The following is a 19,588-nucleotide window of genomic DNA, read 5'->3' on the forward strand; positions in this document are numbered from 1 at the left end:
GGCCAACCAGAATCATTAATCTACCAGACAGACCCATGTAGAAACTTCCATGTTAAATTTGACAACTGGACTAAATGAACGGTGACCCGATTTTATCTAAAAGGGTATGGCATGGAGCTCAGACAGCCGCCCAATCAGAGATTAATCATCTAGTCAACCGTTCACAAGGGCTTACTCGCACGCAATGCGCGTTACCGCTGCGCAGCCTTTGCGCTACTGCAGGATCACAGCGCATCATCAGAAGAGCAGAACGCTGCAATCCAAACAAAGAAGAAAAAAAGGAAAAAAAATGAACAACAGAAGAGTTAGAAGCTTTTACTATAAACTATTTCCAATTATTATTTCTTTTTAAATATCTTAATTTACTTTTACTTTATTTCTTTGAAAGAATTGTGGCTAGTAGTATAAAACATTCTCTTACATTACTTGCTTGTAAATAAAGTATTTTAAGCTGTTTCTGAAGCCACAAGACAGAAGATTCAGGCATGGAGGCAAATGGTTTTGCTGTGGCAGTTACAAACCCGTTACCATATTTCTCATCATGTGACTTTTCGGTGCGTTCCTTGCTGGAAGAGGAGGAGGAGGTGTGTGTCTGCCCTAGATCCAGGCCTCGAGCTCCCTTCAGCGAGGCACCTTACGCATGGAATAGGAGGTTTCACCCACCTGAAACCTTCTAAATACAATATCAGTGGTGAAAAACCAAAAACAAGAGAGAAAATAAAACAAGATCATTAGTAAAAGTTCAACAAAGCAATTGAAATTCTCTGGATATGTCTAACATGGGAATGAGAACAATCTGTAACATAGGAGTCATGCAGAAGGGAGAGGGTTAATCAGGGCTATTGCATACAGCAGGGACTTTTTTTTTTTTTTTTTTTTGGAAGAAAGGCTCTGAAATGTCTACCAAGAAATTAAGTTTTGGTTCAAACTGTAAGGAATTTGCTGGCTTGATCTTTCAAATGCACTGATAACCAAAGAAATACATTGCAATTTACTCAAGATATTTTTCTTGCTCAATGAGTTCTCAGAAAAAAACAGAATAACTTTCAAACTAGGTGTCTCCAGAGCTCTGAAACAAAGAGGTCAGCAACCTAAGGCAGGCGCAGTGTCTTGGCCTATACCAGTCACACTAAAGCTGCAGTGAAGTGCAATGCATGTTAGCTGTCCACTTGGTGGGCTGAGAACCAAGTGTCTCAAAGACATTTATAATTCATGAACTACTATTTCAGAATCTGTTCAGCTCAGATCTGACCAACTGTGAATTATGCTGGTCTAGACAAGTATGCATCCGAGTTGTCAGAAAAAAATATGAACAATGCACTTTAAAGTAGCACTCCCCCTACCCTGTAAATAGATAGTTCTGAAAGCAATATCCCTCCCCAAATGGTGCTGCAGCCAAATAGACAGCTACACTGTTCATACACTCCACTTGTTAGCATGCGCGTGGGGCTTGGAGTGACAGACGTGGAGTCCAAAGTCACTCTGGTTTCTCCACACTCCTCACCCCTGCAGCGCGGACGCGTAAGGTGGCTTGTAACAAGACCATTTTGTTTTGAAATCAAAGTTTTAAATATGTCAAGAGCTTTAAAACCCATGTTGGTATTCGAATTCTCAGTTTGGGAAACACAGACTGCTAGAAGCCACCTTTCCACTTTAGCAAGTTTTCTTTCAATCAGTTCATTTCCCAAACAAACCAGCTTTGTCCTTCTGATACTTTATTTTGGGGGGAAGACATGGAAGCACAAGTTTAGGGGATGATGTACTGCATCTATGATAGTTTATTAGCCTTTCTTCCACTATAAAGGTGAGGGGAAAGGTTAAAGAATAAAATCTTTAAAAGCCAATATTACAGAGTAACATTTGGATAAGGTTCTTCTCCACTTACAAGCCGCAAAGGACTTTAGAAGAGCAGCATTTTCAATAGCACCTGCATTGTACAGGAATCTCGAGCTAAATCACAGGCTCTCTGCTTGGCACCAGCAGGCAAGCCTCAGATTTGAAGGAATGTTATTTATTTCCAGATAAGATCATGGTGAAGGCCCTGCCCAAGACTTCAGAATGATATCAGATAGTCTAGTTCAGCAGAAAGACTCAGTAATGTTCCGTTTCTTGTTTTAAACCAACTTTTAACATGGACGTGCCATATCTTGCCCTGCAACTACGCTGGGACAATTCAGTGCCTTCAGTTTTCAGCAGTTTCTCAGATTGTTTGCAGATCAACGCAGATTTGAAGACTTGGTGGAAAGTTCAAGTTTTCAAAACATTGATGTTTAAATGTATTCTACTGAACACCTACCTTGGCTTCTTCCAAGCGACCCAGGGCTTTGAGCAGGTTCCCCAGGTCACTACGAACACAGTACAAGTCCTGAAAATCAAAGTCATGTTGTCAGCAGCTGCACTTGGGAGCGAAGAGACTTCTTCAGAGAGGTCTTATGAAAGTGAACTTTGCTTAGACTTCTCTAATCCCCTAGAGCTCATTGTTTTCTATTGTACCATTCAAGACCCTTCGTAACCAAGTAGATGAGGCCTAATGACTTCTCTAGACCTAAAATCTTTGATGTCGTGCATAATCAAACTGTTAAACAGTAATATGGTGACTCCTACAAAGAGAAGCACTCAATCCAATTCCAGTAATGGAAAAACACCAACAGCAAACAAAGAAAATAAGTTTTTAGGTCTCGTTTTTGTATGAGGGCCTCAATTCTTTTGAGCAGTAGTGAAAATAATTTTGGGAGAACTGTATCATAAAAATCTACCTTAGGTCTCAAACCCATCACCCTAATCGTACCTTCATAATTATCTGTGCTTTGTTCAGATTCTATTGTGATGGGACCTTAAGTACCTAGACAGAAAGTAACCCTGCCTCTAAGGCAGCGTTTCTTTTCCACTTTTCTTCATTTGGTAGTTTGTCCCATTTCCCCTGCTTTGCTGTCCCTATTTTATCATTTTCTTACTTTCACTGTAACCAGAGCCAGGACTCAGAACTGAAGTATTATTTTGGCAGCAAATGGGAGGACCAGTAGAGGAAGGTACCTCCAGCGTCCACTCCCCAGAAAGATACACATTTTAAACCTGTTTTACATTAAGCAGAACACAAGGAAACAATAGTACAGTATTCCTGAGGAAAGCTAAACCTAAATTTTTTACCAGAGGTTATTTTTATCAAATAAAATCATGGTCTTTAACCACCCCAGGAAAAAGCCAGTTAGAAAATGCCTTACACTTGGACTATTTTAAAAACAATTTTGTTTATGTGTAATGTGATGTACATTACACATAGTTTTAGTTACATATTTAAACTGTGGTTACACAAGATAGTATATGCGGATTAATTTACGGATGTACAAAAAGTAAAACTGAGTGCGTATAATACTAATATATGTATTTATAATACTGATCAGAATATCTGCATACATTTTGCTTCAGTACTCTCTCAGGGAATTTATATATGTCATGACCCATTTCAGTTTTCAATATTATATAAACAAAAGTTAAAAACATTTGATTATGTGAAAACGACAATGCAGAGTTGTTGGCCTGAAGCATTAAGCAATCAGAAGCATGCACAGTTGCAGACTACCAGTCCAGTTCCTATTGGCCATGCATGAAACTATAGCAGAAGACCAACTCTGAACCTACTCCTCAGTTCTGAAGGGATGTATCTAAAGTTTTAAATGATTTGTTCTATGCTTGCTGAACTTCTGGATACTAACAATTATTTCTCACAGATTCCTGGTTTAAATCAGTATTTACCAGCGCCCTGTGCTAAATTAGTTTTTCCCTGGGGAAACTGACAACCCTGATCCAGTAGCCAATTGTCCCACTGCAGTCAGCAGGGCTGTGTGAAGTATTTGGAGAGCACAATGCAGACCAGAGGTCAGCTCAGGCCTAATTTTAAATCCTGAAATAAACCTGAAGCAAGCACAACCCAATGCAAATCCCACTTGAGTGTGCTGAGGCATTTACAGAACTGACCCAAACACGACCCTTCCCCCTGAACTCGTGTCAGCATGGCCTCCTCATCCTTGGGGTTTGGCCTGGTGGGGGTTTCCAGCTCCCCTTGCCCATGGAGTTAACATGACAGCTGCGGCATGCCCTGCTCCTTCTGGCTACCATGGCCTCATTGTATTGTGCATGATGAGGAGTGAGAAGTCTACATCAGTCATACTCCACAGAGAGATTGTAGTGGCCACCAGGAGAGGGGCCTGCAGCCACTGCCACACTGACCGCATGGGTAGGTGGTGACAGAGCCTATCTGACCCAAATGGGTCAGGTTATATTCTGACTTGACACAAACCCCAAAACTGTATTCTGATTCTGTCAGGTTCAAATCAGGTTGCAAGGCTTTAGTGAAGACTAAAAAGATACTGAACAGTTTAACATCTTGGAATTAGGTATATGACAAAGTCACTAAAGCAGATGATCCCATCCAAGGGAAACACTGAAATGTTTAATATTAATCTTTTTTGCATCTTGTTAATCCATACTATGGATTAACTAGTATTTAACAACTTTCAGGTTTAGATTTTGCCATATGATTAAAAAACTTCAAAAGACATTAATGACAGAACAGCATTCCCTAGTTCTCAGAGATCAATTTTTCCCTACTCTTCCTTCTCACAGAATTTCCCCACGTAAGTCAAAGGCATCAACAGCAAATCACCTATTAGAAAAATCTAAAATCATTCATGGGTTCCAAAGCCATAACGGAACACTGATCTAGTCTGACCTACTGTATAACACAGGGCACAGAATTTCCCCAAATTAGCATATCTTTTAGAACATCAATCTTGATTTAAAGATTGCCAGCAATTGGGAATCTACCATAATCCTTAGTAAACTGTTTCAATGGTTAATTACCCTCGCTATTAAAAAAGTATGCCTTATTCCCAGTCTGAATTTCTTCAGCTTCCAGCCACCGGATCACGTTATACCTTTTTCTGCTAGACTGAAGAACCTATCATCAAGTATCAGGTCCCCATGTAGGTACTTATAGACTAAGGCTCAGTCTACGCTACCAACCTATGTCAATATAACTACATCCCTCAGGGGTGTAGAAAAAAAATCATGCCCCAAGCAATGTAGTTATAGTGACCTACCCACCGGAGTAGACAGTGCTATGTTGGCAGAAGAGCATCTCCCATTGACATAGCTACCACCTCTTGGGGAAGTGGATTAACGACGCTGATAGGAAAACATTAAAGCACTACAGCTGTGCCAATGCACCGTTTTATGTGTACACAAGCCCTAATCAAGCCACCCCTTAATCTTCTCTTTGTTAAGCTAAACAGGTTGAGTTCCCTGAGTCTACCACTATAAGGCATGTTTTCTAATCCTTTATTCATTCTCCCGACTCTTCTCTGAACCCTCTTCTATTTATCAACATCCTTGAATTTTGGACACCGGAATCAGGTATTCTGGCAACAGTCTCACTAATGTCAATTACAGAAGTAAAATAACCTCTCTACTCCTACTCGAGATTCTCCTGTTTATGCAGCTAAGAACTGAATTAACCCTTGTGGCAACAGCATTGCCCTGGGAGCTCATATTCAGCTGACTATTCACCACAACTCCCAAATCTTTTTCAGAGTCATTGCTTGGGAAATTTCCTCTAACAACTCAATTATACAGTTAAGTATATAACAAGCAGTCACAGAACATTCCCAGAAAAAAAAAAATTCCCCCACAAACAATGTCATGCCTTTTAAAAATTGTAAAAAGAACGTTAATTGTAAAAAATCTGATCACTAGGAACATTTTCAGCGGTTCTCAAACTGTGGGTCGTGACCCCATTTTAAATGGTCGCCAGATTGGCGTTAGACCTGCTGGAGCCCAGGACTGAAGCTGACGCCCAACCCCCACCACCCAGGGCTGAAGCCCAAGGGCTTTGGCCCAGGGTGGCGGGGCCTGGGCTTTGGCCATCCAGCCTGAGGTCATGTAGTAATTGGTGCAATGAAGTTTGAGAACCCCTGCACTAAAGTCTATGGTTAGGGTTTCACTACCAGCCTTAACTCTTCAAACCATCACGTAACCAAAGACTTCTCTATCTGTACTGAAGCAGCAGTGTGCTTGATGGTGGGGTATAGCATAGAGCTCTATGAACAAAGTGTTACTTACAGGATTGTACTGAAGAGCAGAAACATAGGCTTGTACTGCCCCTTCCATATCACCTGCAGCTACCAGTGCAGCAGCCAGATTAATATATCCATCAATGAAATCTGGTTTGAGGCGTAGCGCGTGCCTATAATGCTCAATAGCTTCTTGCAGCTGCCCACGTTCCTTGTACACATTCCCTAGATTCGAGTAGGCTTCGGCCAACAATGGATTCTGTTTAATAGCCAAAGTGCTGAAGTGAGCAGACCTGGAGAAAATCAGACAGGTTAACACAAACAACTTTGCCAATGGTGGGGTTTACAGGCAAGCCTACGGCCAGAATTACTGGTACAATCTCAAATCCAGGGCTTTGGAGCGGAGCCCAGAGCTGGAGCGCGGAGCAGCTCCAGAGCAGTGGAGCGGCAGGTTTTTGCCTGGAGCTGGAGCGGAGCACAGCTCCAAAGCCCTGCAGTCAAATCAGTCAAATATATAAACAACTAGCCATCCTTGCAAAACCATCCAGCAAGTTTTATCTGCCCAGGCACAAAATCTACTATTCCAACTTCACAATATTTTACATGCTTATTCAAGACAGATTACTTGTCAGAGGTAAGTTGAATTTTGCAAATCTTCTAGCCTAAGCTCACACTGATGGATCAAAAACACTGCAAGACTTCTATTCACACTTTTCAGCAGTTGCAGGCTTTGGCACTCCTTCCAATCAACCTACAAATGTTTTTTCTGACTCTTTTCAATAGACAGTATAACAGGGAGGGGTGTTATAAAAACTTTTTGTTCTCTAAACTTGGGAAATATTACACTTGATCTAAACCACATGATACCAAGGCACTATGGTGAGGAGATGCTTGTAGCAATAATTCTAAACACACCATTTAATTAGTTACACCTCCAATAACTAGAACAGTTAGCAAGCTTTTAAACATCTGAGGTATAGCAGAAAGATTAATGAAGGTAAAAATATACCAATGAGTCAACTTTGAGGCTGAGAAAATTTCACAAAGATTCCAAAGAGAGGAACATATTTCAGAGGTAAACAACATGTGTTGCAGGCTAGCAGCTAGTATCCAAGTAGCACCAGAAGAAATAACATATAAGTGCCTTTGAGTGCACCTGGTACATACAGTTGATGCTGATTTGTCCATTTATGGCATTAAAAGAAGTTATCCCTGTCACATGTTTAACCAACTTAAGCTATTTAAAGGAATGCGCGCCTCTCTCTATTCTTCAATTCAGTTACTTTGAGCACAAAGCCCAAAGCTCTGAGGAGGCTTAATAAAAGCTAACACACTTTCATGTGTTTTGCATGAAGATTGCCATTTCAGAGACTCCCATTCCCAAACTGGTAGAGTATGGTTTCACAGAGCATAATTTACCAACCTTGGACACAACCTCTACAGAAAGTGGTAAAAAAGGCCTAGAAGACAGATCAGACACTACCTTGGAGTTGTCTGGGATGCTATTCACCATAACCAAAGCCAAAAACGGAAAAATAATCTATGGTTAGTGCCCTGATCTTCCCTGTTGTCAGTCAAATAGCGACTCAAATATCAGTTTTGATAACAAAATTAACTAGAATTATAACAAAGTTTCTCAAAGCTGCAGACAGCATTAATAGATTCTTTTTTCAGACTAGAAGTGTTAACAATACAAAGAGTATAAATGGACATTCCAAATCTCCTACCTGTCCAGTCTGCGACACTGGAAGTGAATGGATGATAGTAATAAAAGAACGCCAGTGTTATCAGGCTCTTGTCTCCAAAGCTGCATGCAGTGTCTCTCTGCTGCTTCAAAGTCTCCTGCCTGATATTCACGATGAGCCAACTCCGCTAACCCTTGGAAGGAAAGCATACGTTTCGTTGGTTCTGGAGAATCACCAAAACATTTAGGGGGGAAAACAAAAAGTTAGAAAATGGAAACAAAAAAGTTGTAAAAATATGGTGTGTAAAATTAAAGGATGAAAATGCTTGAAACTACGTAAAGCACTAGAGAGTATAGCATTTTAAACTCCTAAATCCTCATTTCAACATACTTTTATGACATCTCTAAGCATATAAATTAATCCTACTTTACAATGGTCTTCTTTCTTCAATCAGAGTTGGGAAATATATTCAATAAGAATTTAAAATCAATATATTAAAAATTGGGGAATTTCTGAAAATAATCAGTCATTACTCCCTGCTTCTCTTTTCATGACATACAAAACTATCAAACTAAATAATATAACATACAACCACTGAGTTTTTAAAACTGAATTAGAGACGTCACACTGAAATTCTATTTGAAGAGACTTCTGCTGCAATATTGTATTTCCTATCCTTAATACCAAATACCTCAGCATGAAAACAGGTTGAATGTTTGCTTATTCCCCCCTCCTGAAGCTAGAACCTGCTCATAATATTATAATCAGTTTCTCTAGTAAGTATTGTGTGGGAAACAGCAAGAACAGTAGCATTCTTAAAAATAAAGATATAGGTTTCATGCAAAAAAAAATCAAGGAATAAAAGAAAGGGAACAGAAAGACTTTTACTACATATGCAGACTTGTTTTCCATTAGAACTTGTTTCAAAGTTTTCATATGGTGCCACCAAGTCTCAAATAGTATTTCCCTTGCCCTCACACACTGCCTCTCTCATCTATGCTGAACAAAAATAAAAAACCATCCAGAGGGTGGCTTGGCTGACAGAGCATGCTGTAATTAAAGACTATATTCTCCTAGCCTTTCAAGGAATGGGTCATTAGGAAGGACAGGCTGTTTGGGGGACAAGGTTGTTAAGCAGATGGAGTTATTAATTTTGAATGTCTAGTTAGATTAGGAAGAGGAGTTTTACGTGTTTGATAAAACAAATATTTTTGTTGTATATATGCATATTTTAAAGATTTAAATAAAATAGCACCTTTCTGAGACAAAGATCATGCAATCTTACTTCGCAACTACAAATCACAGCTACCTGGCATGGAAAATGAACAATCAGGCTACTACTAAGCAGGGATCGAAAAATTCATCTGTCCCAGAGAACAGGAAAGTTGCCCTGCACCAAGTTCTGTCTGAACATTTTGTACCACCTACTGTTATTTGTAACACTGAAGATTACTGTAAAGGAAAAAGCAACGAAAGACTTCCATTTTTCCAATTATTGTGGGTGCGCTACAACACCCTTGTGCAGCCAGTCTCGCACATAAACATTTTGCACCATAACCTGGTTGATCTTCATTTTATTAAATGTAAAGCCGAAGTACGGCTGAACCCTCTGTAATACTAGGGACCTCAAACAGATCTAATTTACCAGGGAACCATATAGATACTACAGGAATCCCCAAAAGTCAGTTTCCCTTGCTTGTGAGAATCTAAAAAGTATACTGCTGTGTGAAAAGTAGGAAATTGTGAAAAAAGAAAGAGAAAGATCAAGTGAATTTGAAGCTACTTACTCAGTTTTTTAATTCACTCATTTCAAATTGATGGTATCCCTTCAATCTTTCATTTAAAAATGACTATTTCCAGTGCTGATTGTAAAGAGACACTCAGTTCATGTTTGGAAGGCTAAGCTGATTCAGTGTTATCTTCCAAGGGAAGACAGACAGCTCTAGTGTGTCTCCTATTGTTCATAGCTTTGACATACTGTCCTAGGGTGGAATTAGCAACACTGTGGTCATGTACATAACTATGAATCCCTCAAGTTTTATCACACAGCTTTGGAAAGTTCCTAAGAGAAGCTGGCTTAAGTTATTCGCAGACAAACCTCCAAAACAGGCTGAAAGAATAAGTGGCCCTTCAAATTTTTAATCCTACTACTAGCCACAGGCTATGAAAGCTGGACTCTTCCTGGGGAATCTAAGACAGCACCATTCCCAGGAACTTGATCTGGTGGAGGACTAGGCAGCTCACCAGAGGATTGCCTAGACCAGTGGTTTTCAAACTGTGGGTTGTGACCCATTACTGGGTCGCAGAATGTAAGGCACTGGGTTGCGATGGCTCTGGTCCCATCATCATCGGTGCTGCCCAGCTAAGGCACCGCGCTGTGCCCTGTAGTAAGTGGCCAGCAGCAGGCCCAGCTCCTAGGTGGGGGGCAGCCCCACGGGGCTCCACACACTGCCCCCGCCCTGAGCACTGGCGCGGTGCCTGTGGGCAAGAACCACCTAGGATCCAGATCTGCTGCTGGCCACTTTCAGACGCTGCACAGTCTGCAGTGCCAGGACAGGTGGGAAGACTGCCTCTGCACCCTGGCTGCACTGCTGACCGGGAGCTGCGCCCCAACCCCAAGCACCACTCCTGAGCCCCCCCAACCCACAGCCCCCTCCTGCACCCCAAACCCTTCATCCCTAGCCCCACCCAAGCCTGAACCCCCAGCCCTGACCCCGTCCCACACCCTAACCCCCTGCCCCAGCCCAGAGCCTCCTCCCACCCCCTGAACCCCTCATACCCAGCTCTCACTCCAACCCTAAGCCCCTCCCACCCCCCAAACCTGTAATCCCCAGATCCATTGGGTTGCAGGCATCAACAATTTTCTTCAACTGGGTCACCAGAAAAGAGGTTTGAAAACCACTGGCCTAGACCACACTGTTAGGTACCCAGTTCCCATTGTTGCTACCTCTGGTTCAGTTTTAGTCCTTCAAATAGCTGGTGCCTGGTGAAAAAGATTCCAATCCCTGCTGTTAAGCGTTTTTCTACTACTGAAGTTGCAAAGACAAGGAAAGCTAAAAGGAGGAAATCAATTGCTATGTACTACTGACCTTAAATCAAGATGGAAATGTTGAAATGAGATTTACAATTGTGAAACTAAAGGTAACCTGGCTTACTTGTTTTCTTTGATATTTAGATACAATTTTTTACCACCACCATGGTCTGTCAAAAAACAAACATTTAAGTTTCATGCTTAAAACTGCACTCCAGGTAAGACCTGGAGGGTGACAAATACAAGGAAGTGGATCAGAGATGCTTTACTTTTGTCCAAAACTTGGGAGAATGGATTTTACTAACCTGAGGATGGGTGAAACACACCCTTAGATTTCCTTCATTTGCCAACTCTTTCAAAAATGAGCAACATCCCCACTTCTCCCCACCAAATAAATTCAGGAGCCCTAGTGCCAACCAACCACTTCACTCCTGTTAAATTTTGGAACTGGTCCTACTTGCAAGTATTGGGGGATGTGGGGTGGCCACTTAGATCAGAGTCCAAAAGGAAACCAGAGCCCTTCTCTTTAACACTTATATAAAAGAGACACCAATTTATCCAACAAATGCACAGCCTTGCAATTAATACCTTCATCTAGAATCCACTTCAACTCAAAGTAGTTCTGTAAGTAACAATGATAGTTAAGTAGATTCCAGAAGAGTTCTTCCTCAGGCACATACAGAACTCTTTTGCTATTATTTATATAGTCTAGTATAAGTACACTAATTCAAATGTTTTCTAAAGAGTACTTGACTTTATGAGAGACCTTGACCAAGAATAATATGTGCTGTGACAATAAATTAATGTTTGTCACGTGCTCAGATACAGCGATAACCAGCATAGAAAACAAATATGAAAAAGCTATAAAAAGACCCCAATAGCTAATTTTCTTGCAAAAGATTTGATCTTAACAGCAGATCTTAAAAGCATTTTCCTATTAAGCTGTCAATTTATGAAATAAAGTATTTGGTTCACTTCAATGCATACTCCTGAAAGTACAGAAAAGGAACTCCTGAAAATTGTAATTGGAACTAAGGGGATGAGGTAGCAGGAGAGATCCAGGCATTTCCCAAGAAATATTTCTGGGCCCTATTTCATAAAGCCTTCATGCAAGTACGAACTAAATCATGGCTCTACAACCCATCAAAAAATGCACACTCATTGATGCTTTACAAGAAATTCAAGCTATGATGAAAACTGAAATATGAAAACAAAAAAGGCAAACAGTGTGACTTAAAAAATAGAAATAAAAGTTAAAAAAAGGTTAGACTAACGTGGCCCCCACAAATTGCAGTTTAAGACCTGCAATTTATACTATTTACAACAAGTTGTTACAGAAAGAACATAAATTCAGCGTGCCCAATTTGTTTGTTTTGCAAGATCAGCGAGCCACCTTGAGTTGCTGTGTGAAATATCTGGGGACTGCTTTCTTCTATGCACACTTACTGAACCTCAGATACAGGCTTCTGGAAAATTCCACCTTTCAAATTGAATAATTTAGTATAAACTTCTCAGGCACTTGGTCACAAAACAGAAAAGGCAATATGCCCAAATACATGTGTTAGTCTCTAAGGTGCCGCAAGTACTCCTCGTTCTTTTTACAGAAACTAGTGTTTTATGCTGACACTATGATTCATACATCAACACGTAGGATACAGAATACTTCCGTACTAGCTTGTGCTTCTCACCAGCAGAAAACCCTTCCCCCGCTGCCAATGTATACACCTCAGTGCTTTGACATTTTCGTTGAGCTCTCTTTAAAACAACCACATTTGCCGTAATGGCTAAGAACCCCCAGAAAACTGAGCTCTGGAATTAAACTTCCATTCTTATTTTTATCAATAGTATCAATAGCCCAATCTGTCCACGCGGACGAACCAAAGGACCAGCGGCCGCAGGGCGGCTGCGGTGTCTGACTGGGGAGACGGGCCCCTTTACCTCTTGGGGGGGGGGGCACGCTCCCCGAGGGCGGAAGAGGAAATACCTGCCAACGGCCCTCCACGAGCAGCGGTCGCGGGGCCTGCGGCTCTCCCGCCCGCGCAAGCGCCCCGCCCCAAGGCCCTCCGGGGACACGGGAGCTACAGCCCCGCCAACACCACCGCCCTAGCAGGGCGGCGATCTCAGCTCTCCCGCATCCCCACAGCGAGGCGAGGCGCGGCGCGGCCTGCCCGGCCCCGCAGGCCCGGTACCTGTGCTGTCAGCCACATTCCCCACAGAGGTCGCCATCAGGAGAGACGCCGGGGCTGCGGCTGGGCGGGCGGGCGAGCCTCGGGCTGAAGCTCTGGGGCTCCCCGGGCGCGGAGAGATCCAGTCAGGCGCGAACAAGCCACCGAGCAACTGCCTCTCCAAGCGCCCCCTTCACGCTAAGGCGGCGGCTCCAGAAATGGCGGCAGAGGCGGAGGAAGCTACACGGACAGGGCATATGGCTCCTAACGGACCTATTTCTTTCCACAAAGTAGTCCGAATAGGCAAAGGAAGTCCGGGTGGTATAGAATCGTAGCCGATACCAAATCCAGTTGCGGCGGATGAATCTGTTTCTGGAAATAACTCGCCTCCTTTCGATGGACTCCCTGATAAGGGAGCCATAGAAGCCTATACAATGTTTCTATTCACCTCGTTATCCTTCCGCGTGAGACCATTGCGACAAATAAGAGCTCAGCGCGCATGCGTCAGGCGCTACCACCTTCTTTCACCAGCACATGGCGCCCGCGGCCAACTCCGGGTGCGTGCGTCAAGGAGAGACGCAGGGCCGTGGCGCGTGCATATTGGAGCGCGAGCCCCGCCCCGTGGGTGCCCCGCGCTGGGAGCACGCGCCCGATTCCCTCCCCCCCCAGTATCCCCGGACAGGCCCTGCTGCAGGGGGCGGCGGGGCGAGCTGGACTCGAGTCTCGTAGCGAGGCCCCCCAGGAAAAAGGCCGATGGGAAGAGAAGAGCGCTGCCCAGCACAGGGCACGGGGAGCAGGGCAGCTACTCTCGTGTTCACAGTTGTGAAATTTGAGATGATTTTGGTATAAATTAATCTGGAGGGGGGGTGAGGGGGGCTGATCGCTCCCAGCCCCTCCTCATACTAGGGAATCGCTTATTTTCTGTAAAATATGTGACTACCATGATCCCCCTACTCCCAGACCATACCATATAGCAGGGGTGGGCAACCTCCCACTGCCCCCATTGGCCTGGGATGGCGAACCGCAGCCAGTGGGAGCCGCGGTCGGCCGAACCTGCCAACATGGCAGGTAAACAAACTGGCCTAGCCCACCAGGGTGCTTACCCTGGCAAGCCACGTGCCAGAGGTTGCCGACCCCTGCCATATACCTTCAGCCTCATTAATACCTCTCACACTCACGCCCCAGTTTCAGCTGAAAGCCTGTGATGTTTCACAAAATGAGCATTACAACCTTCTTACTGTTACAAATTTATTTCAAATACATTGACTACCAAACTGTACATTAAATAAACAAAGTAACTTACATTAAAACAAAATATGTCACTATCAACTGAAAGACAGAATTTAAATACACAAGTCAGGAAATTCAATATGTATGATTCTGGTTGGATTTGTAGCTACTACAAGAAGGGATTTTTCCAAGTGCAACATAGGTATTTTGAAGGAACCCAATCGCTAAGTACTCACTTTGTAGTAGCTAAACACATCAGATTTTAAATTTCACTTTGAACACAATCTAGTCTTCTCCCTTCTGTCCCATACATGGAAGAGCACCAACATGCTTACGTGGCAAGGATGGTTATGAAATCACAAGTGGACTGAGACCTGCTCTCACAAAAGCTAAGGGACAGTGGAACAGAAACCATCCTATAATGAAGTAGCATATAAGGAATTTATCTGTATTTTTATTTTAAGGATTCATCCAATGAGCTATACAATAGAGACACAAGGAGCTCTATAGCATTTCCTAGACAGTTCTATGCTTTCTCTTCATTTGATTAAGACAAGAAAGTGAACTCACTCCCAGATATTTTAAAGCACAAGGAAAGCCCGGAGAAATTCCTGTGCAACTCCTGGATGAAGACTTGGGTTAGCAGTTATGGAATTCCAGGACAAACTATGACTTGAGCAAGGAGCTTCAAAAGACCTGTTCTTCCTGTGAATTAAGATGTTCAAGGCCGTTAAGCAGTTCTCAAGAGACCTAGAAACCAGTTGTGGTAGAATTCCAGGGAATGCATTCATGGGCTGATGGACCTGACTAATTTTTTTCTCAATATTTGGGGTACACTTCAGAAAATATAAAGGACCATGCCCTTCTCTTTAATAAAGGGAAAACTGCTGCTTTAGATGTTAAATTTACTCAGACTTTTGTAGAATATTTCTTCAATTGTTTATTTCTTATATAAATGTATGAGCTGGTTAACTGAGTCATATCAAAGGTCAATGTAAGGTATTTAAACACCAGACTAATATTTGTAAGAAGTTTTCAGTGTATATCTGAAAAGAATAAAGGGAAGTAAACCAGATTATAAACTGTAGCTGGCTTCAGTAACTAGAGCTCCTGGACTGCTGTGCAGGTCACAGCAAGTTATCTTGGTCTAAATCTTGTCATTCACAATTCAGATAATTTAATAATAAATATACAACAGAATTCTACTAAAATTTAAGTTATACAAGAAAAATAAGATGCTTCAAATTAACAGCACATAGTCCCTTAGTACAAAAGAGTATGAGGGAAATTCATTCATCTGAATCCAGACCACAGATTGCTACATCCCTCAGTAACTGAGGGTGTCTGGGCAACTCATTCATCCGAGTCCAGGTCACTATCTCCTGCAATGGAGTGAAAATCCTCGCTATCTTCCTCATCCTCTGAAAGATGAACCTGACTTAACACACTTGGCCCACATCGCTGTTCCTCCTCCTCCTCCTCCTCTTCAGAGATCTCATACCCTCCAATGCTGCTAAAGCTGGTATCTCGTGTGTTGGACTTTGGATCTGGCTCCTCATAGCTGCCATAACTAAAAGAAAGAATGGAATCTCATTACACTGACATTTTCAGCTTATTTACATCCACATTTTCTACTTAACCTCTTACAAAAAAGAAAAAAAAGTCTGGTGACCTGCTCAAAAGTGTCAGGACTTGGGTAGCTGAGAGATTCCCTTACAGCCTGCATTCCTACCCCATTCCCTACATTTCTATATTATTCTCAACTTTGATTACCTGATATTACTGTCCTCCATAACATGAGAGGTCTCTCCGCCATCTCCCTCAAAGGACATCATACTCTCTTCATTCTCCATGCCCATTCGTGTGTTCTCTTGAAGGACATGAGGTTGTTTGGGTCTCATTGCACTGGGCTCCACATCTGAATCACTGCCACTTTCACTCAGCTGGATAGCTGTGCAACAAACAGAAGAGGCCTGCTTATTAATTTTGACAGAGCTTTTATACCTTGTGGATTGATTTGCATCCTTTTGTAGTCTGCTGAAAGGATACAATACTGGCTGGTTTTCCAGAATAATTTTTCCTTTTACAAAAGCCATCTATCTTCCACACAGTATCTTATCTGCCATTCTTGCACCAAAATAATTACCTCTTCTTACTCATCCATCCCACTGTGTGTATCAGCCAACCTATCTGTGTAGCTTCAACCGTCCCCTTCTCTGGTCCTTCATAGTACAATCCAATGTTCCAGCTTTCCTATCCAAATCTCATTTGCGCTTGCACCAGCTGCCCAGCCCACTCCACATGTCCCTCAGCATTACATCTAGCCACAGGCCTCTCCTCTTCGAAGCTTCAGAGTTCCACCATCTGAATCATGTGTGAACACCCAACTCTCTCTCCTGCCCACACTGAGCATTCACTGCTACTCCACTTCATCTTAGCTTTCATCTAAATTAATCTGGTTCTCTCTTTCTGCTCTTAACATCTCCATAACAATCTGTACTTTGTAACCAATATACAAATATACAGTGTCCTGTATACCTACAAAAGCTGTAGTGTATACTACTATAATTGAAGGGTATGAAAATTGTCTGGGTTTGGGAACAACTGATTCCTGCTCAGGGCTGTGATTTAAAGAGCCAGGACTTACATGAAAAGGGATTATCGCCTTCTTCATCGCTTCCTTCATCATCATCCTCTCCATCTGACATAAGCAAATCTTCATAAAGAACACTGGCTTGGGGCTGTTGTGCTGAGCCTTCTTCTTCATCAGCAAGGTCACCATCCCCATCTTCAACTTCCTAGGTCACACAGAATGGGAATGGCATAGATCAAAGGTCATATACGAGGTTGCTGCCATACCTGGCATATTGACAATATACTCAGTCATTTGTTTTTATATTGACAGTTTTAGGACTTCAGATAAGTATCTGATTAGTCACTGCTGTGGATTCTCATGTCACTGAGTGTGCCAGACCCAGCAGACTTCCCCTGCACTGTGGAGTCTTCTATCATGAGGATGCAAGTGGACTACAGATGGGACTTCTGTATATATACTCACTGGGGCTGGAGTCTTAGGTTTCCCATCCTCATCCTCATCAAACCCTTCAATATCTACGTCAGAGTCTTCCTCGCCCAGCCTACCTCGTCCCTGGTGTATCTGAATGAGGAACACAAATAGCAATACCATTGAGGAAGGTACCAGCGGTGACTGACACCACAATGAAAAATCCACCCATGGAACAGGGACTCTTCCTAAGTATTCCAAGACCACTTAGCATTGTCTGCTACCTGGCTTCTCTTGCTCTACTCCTCCTAAGGAGTCCAAGAGAAACTGAGGGTTTAAAGCCTGGGCTTCTCTGCTTTCCTCGCTACTCAGAGTGGGCCACTAGACCTTAAACTACAAGTTTTCCTAGGACATTTTCATAGGCAGTCAGCAGGCTCCAGCAGACCTTTTGTCAGCCATATGGGCTGAGGAGAAAGTGCTGCACTCTTGGGGACAGAATCAACTCCCACATGTACTAGACACTGCCCACTAGGAAGCATTTTCAGAACAGCAGATAGTAATGATATCAGACTATATTCTACAACTGAACTCTGATATTCTTAGACTGCTGAGTGGGATGCCCCAAGATCCTCCCTGCTCTCTCTCTCACAATATCTGCTGCCGCCTCACTCTGCCCACTTCCTTTCCGTTCTTTCTGCTTAATGTCGTTGTCCTCCTTCATTTTCATACTCACGCTCCTATTAATACATCCCTGTATGCCATTCCCCCCTCAGTCCATCTCTGCCCCCGTATGAAAAAATAAAACCAAACAGGTGCCTGTCATCATCCTGACCACTTTGAATATATGTTTTCCCTCTTTTTTGTTGTTGGCTTTCAAGGCTTCTCTACACTACAGAACCTTGGCCAATATTATTAGGCCAGCACAACCCCCAGTGTAGATGCAGTGTAAGCCAGCAGAAGGAGTTCTGCCAGCATAACTATACCAATTCCACAAACAATACAGAAGTATTCTTCCATCAGCATAGCTGCATCTACACCAGGGTTTTTACAGACATAGTTATGTCGACCAATGGATGTGATTATTTCATACTCCTAGGGCTGGTCCACACTAAGAAGGGGGGGGTCGAACTAAGGTACGCAAATTCAGCTACGTGAATAACGTAGCTGAATTCGAAGTACCCTAGTTCGACCTACTCACCCGTCCAGACGCGGTGGGGTCGAACTCCGCGGCTCCCCCGTTGACTCCACCACCGCCGTTTGCAGTGGTGGAGTACCGGAGTCGACCGCGGCGCTTCCGGAGTTCGAACTATCGCGTCTAGATCAGACGCGATAGTTCGAACTCCGTGAAGTCGAACTCACCGCGTCGACGGGGAAGGTAAGTGTAAATCTACCCCTAGACAACACAGCTATTCTGGCAAAATTTTGCAGTGTAGACCAGGCCTCAGAGAGCAGTACCTGTCACTTCCTATGTGTCTGTACAGCACCCAGCATATTGGTGCTACAATAATAAAAATAAAAAAATCTCCCAGACCTACTGAATACTTTTTTTCTGTGCCCTAATCAAAACTAAAGAGGGACTTAACATCAGGCCTTTGTAGCATGAGTCACCATGTGTCCGTCCTGAGTAGTATAAGCGAGGGTCTCTGGCCCTACACAGATTCTCTCTCAGCCGTAGGTTTTCACCAGTCCTTATTACCAGTTGTCTCTTTTCAGTTTTTCCTTCTTCGCTGTAGCAGTGAAGACACAGGAAAGAAAGCAGCTCTCTCAAAGGCTGCTCTAGCAATTGACTGTTCCTCTGCCTCCACAAAGCCCCACATTTCACTAATCTTGTAGCCCTGTTATAACTATGTCTCCATGTATCATATGATTCCGGTGTAACACCAAAAATCCCATCCACTACCAGAGCAAAGAGAGCCTTTTAACTCACCAACTTCTCCCTCCAAGGAAAGGGGGAAAAAAAAAAAAAAGATCAGTCGTCAGACTCTGCTCCCCATTCTTGAGATAGAGAGAACCTTTTTAACTGCACCTAGCTCCACTTCTGCCAGGAAAAGACACAAATGTGTCTTTGTCTTCTTTTGACCCACAAAGCTAATCACCTCCTTCCAATAAATTACTTCTACTTCCTAGGTCTCTACCACATGAAAAATGGGAGATTTCTGACCTGTGTCCCCCGCTTCTCTGGGGTAGTGGTGGGAGTGTCCATAGCAGACAAGTTGCTCTCATCTTGATAGACTGAAGCATCACGTGACATACTGAGAGAGGTGTTGGTATCATACAAATCTGGTGGCTAAAGTACATGAGAAACAGGAGACGTAACTTTCTCAGGAGCTGGACCAAGACTTTGGAACTCTACCACAAGTGATAAGAATGACCACGGAGTTCATCATTTTCAGAACTAAACACAG

General features: G+C 43.0%; 2 protein-coding genes across 3 annotated transcripts in view; both read right to left on the minus strand.

Moving 5' to 3' along the window:
- Positions 1 to 13,157, minus strand: part of OGT (O-linked N-acetylglucosamine (GlcNAc) transferase) — an 83,210-nt gene extending 70,053 nt beyond the window's left edge. Inside the window, exons 1-4 of one of the 2 annotated variants that reach the window (XM_045031174.1) lie at positions 12,974 to 13,157; positions 7,796 to 7,976; positions 6,118 to 6,361; positions 2,297 to 2,365 (exon numbers count right to left, since the gene is read on the minus strand). In XM_045031174.1, coding sequence (XP_044887109.1) covers positions 2,297 to 2,365; positions 6,118 to 6,361; positions 7,796 to 7,976; positions 12,974 to 13,010 — 531 coding nt within the window. In that variant the 5' untranslated portion in view covers positions 13,011 to 13,157. The remainder of the gene's footprint in view (positions 1 to 2,296; positions 2,366 to 6,117; positions 6,362 to 7,795; positions 7,977 to 12,973) is intronic. The other variant, XM_045031175.1, reaches the window with a different exon arrangement.
- A 1,013-nt stretch (positions 13,158 to 14,170) lies between these two features.
- TAF1 (TATA-box binding protein associated factor 1) overlaps positions 14,171 to 19,588 on the minus strand; it is a 113,405-nt gene continuing 107,987 nt past the window's right edge. The window contains exons 36-40 of the mRNA XM_045030454.1: positions 19,345 to 19,470; positions 17,238 to 17,336; positions 16,827 to 16,977; positions 15,953 to 16,130; positions 14,171 to 15,749 (exon numbers count right to left, since the gene is read on the minus strand). Coding sequence (XP_044886389.1) covers positions 15,533 to 15,749; positions 15,953 to 16,130; positions 16,827 to 16,977; positions 17,238 to 17,336; positions 19,345 to 19,470 — 771 coding nt within the window. The 3' untranslated portion in view covers positions 14,171 to 15,532. The remainder of the gene's footprint in view (positions 15,750 to 15,952; positions 16,131 to 16,826; positions 16,978 to 17,237; positions 17,337 to 19,344; positions 19,471 to 19,588) is intronic.

The sequence above is a fragment of the Mauremys mutica genome, chromosome 9, assembly GCF_020497125.1.
Source record: "Mauremys mutica isolate MM-2020 ecotype Southern chromosome 9, ASM2049712v1, whole genome shotgun sequence".
Lineage (NCBI taxonomy): Eukaryota > Metazoa > Chordata > Testudines > Geoemydidae > Mauremys > Mauremys mutica.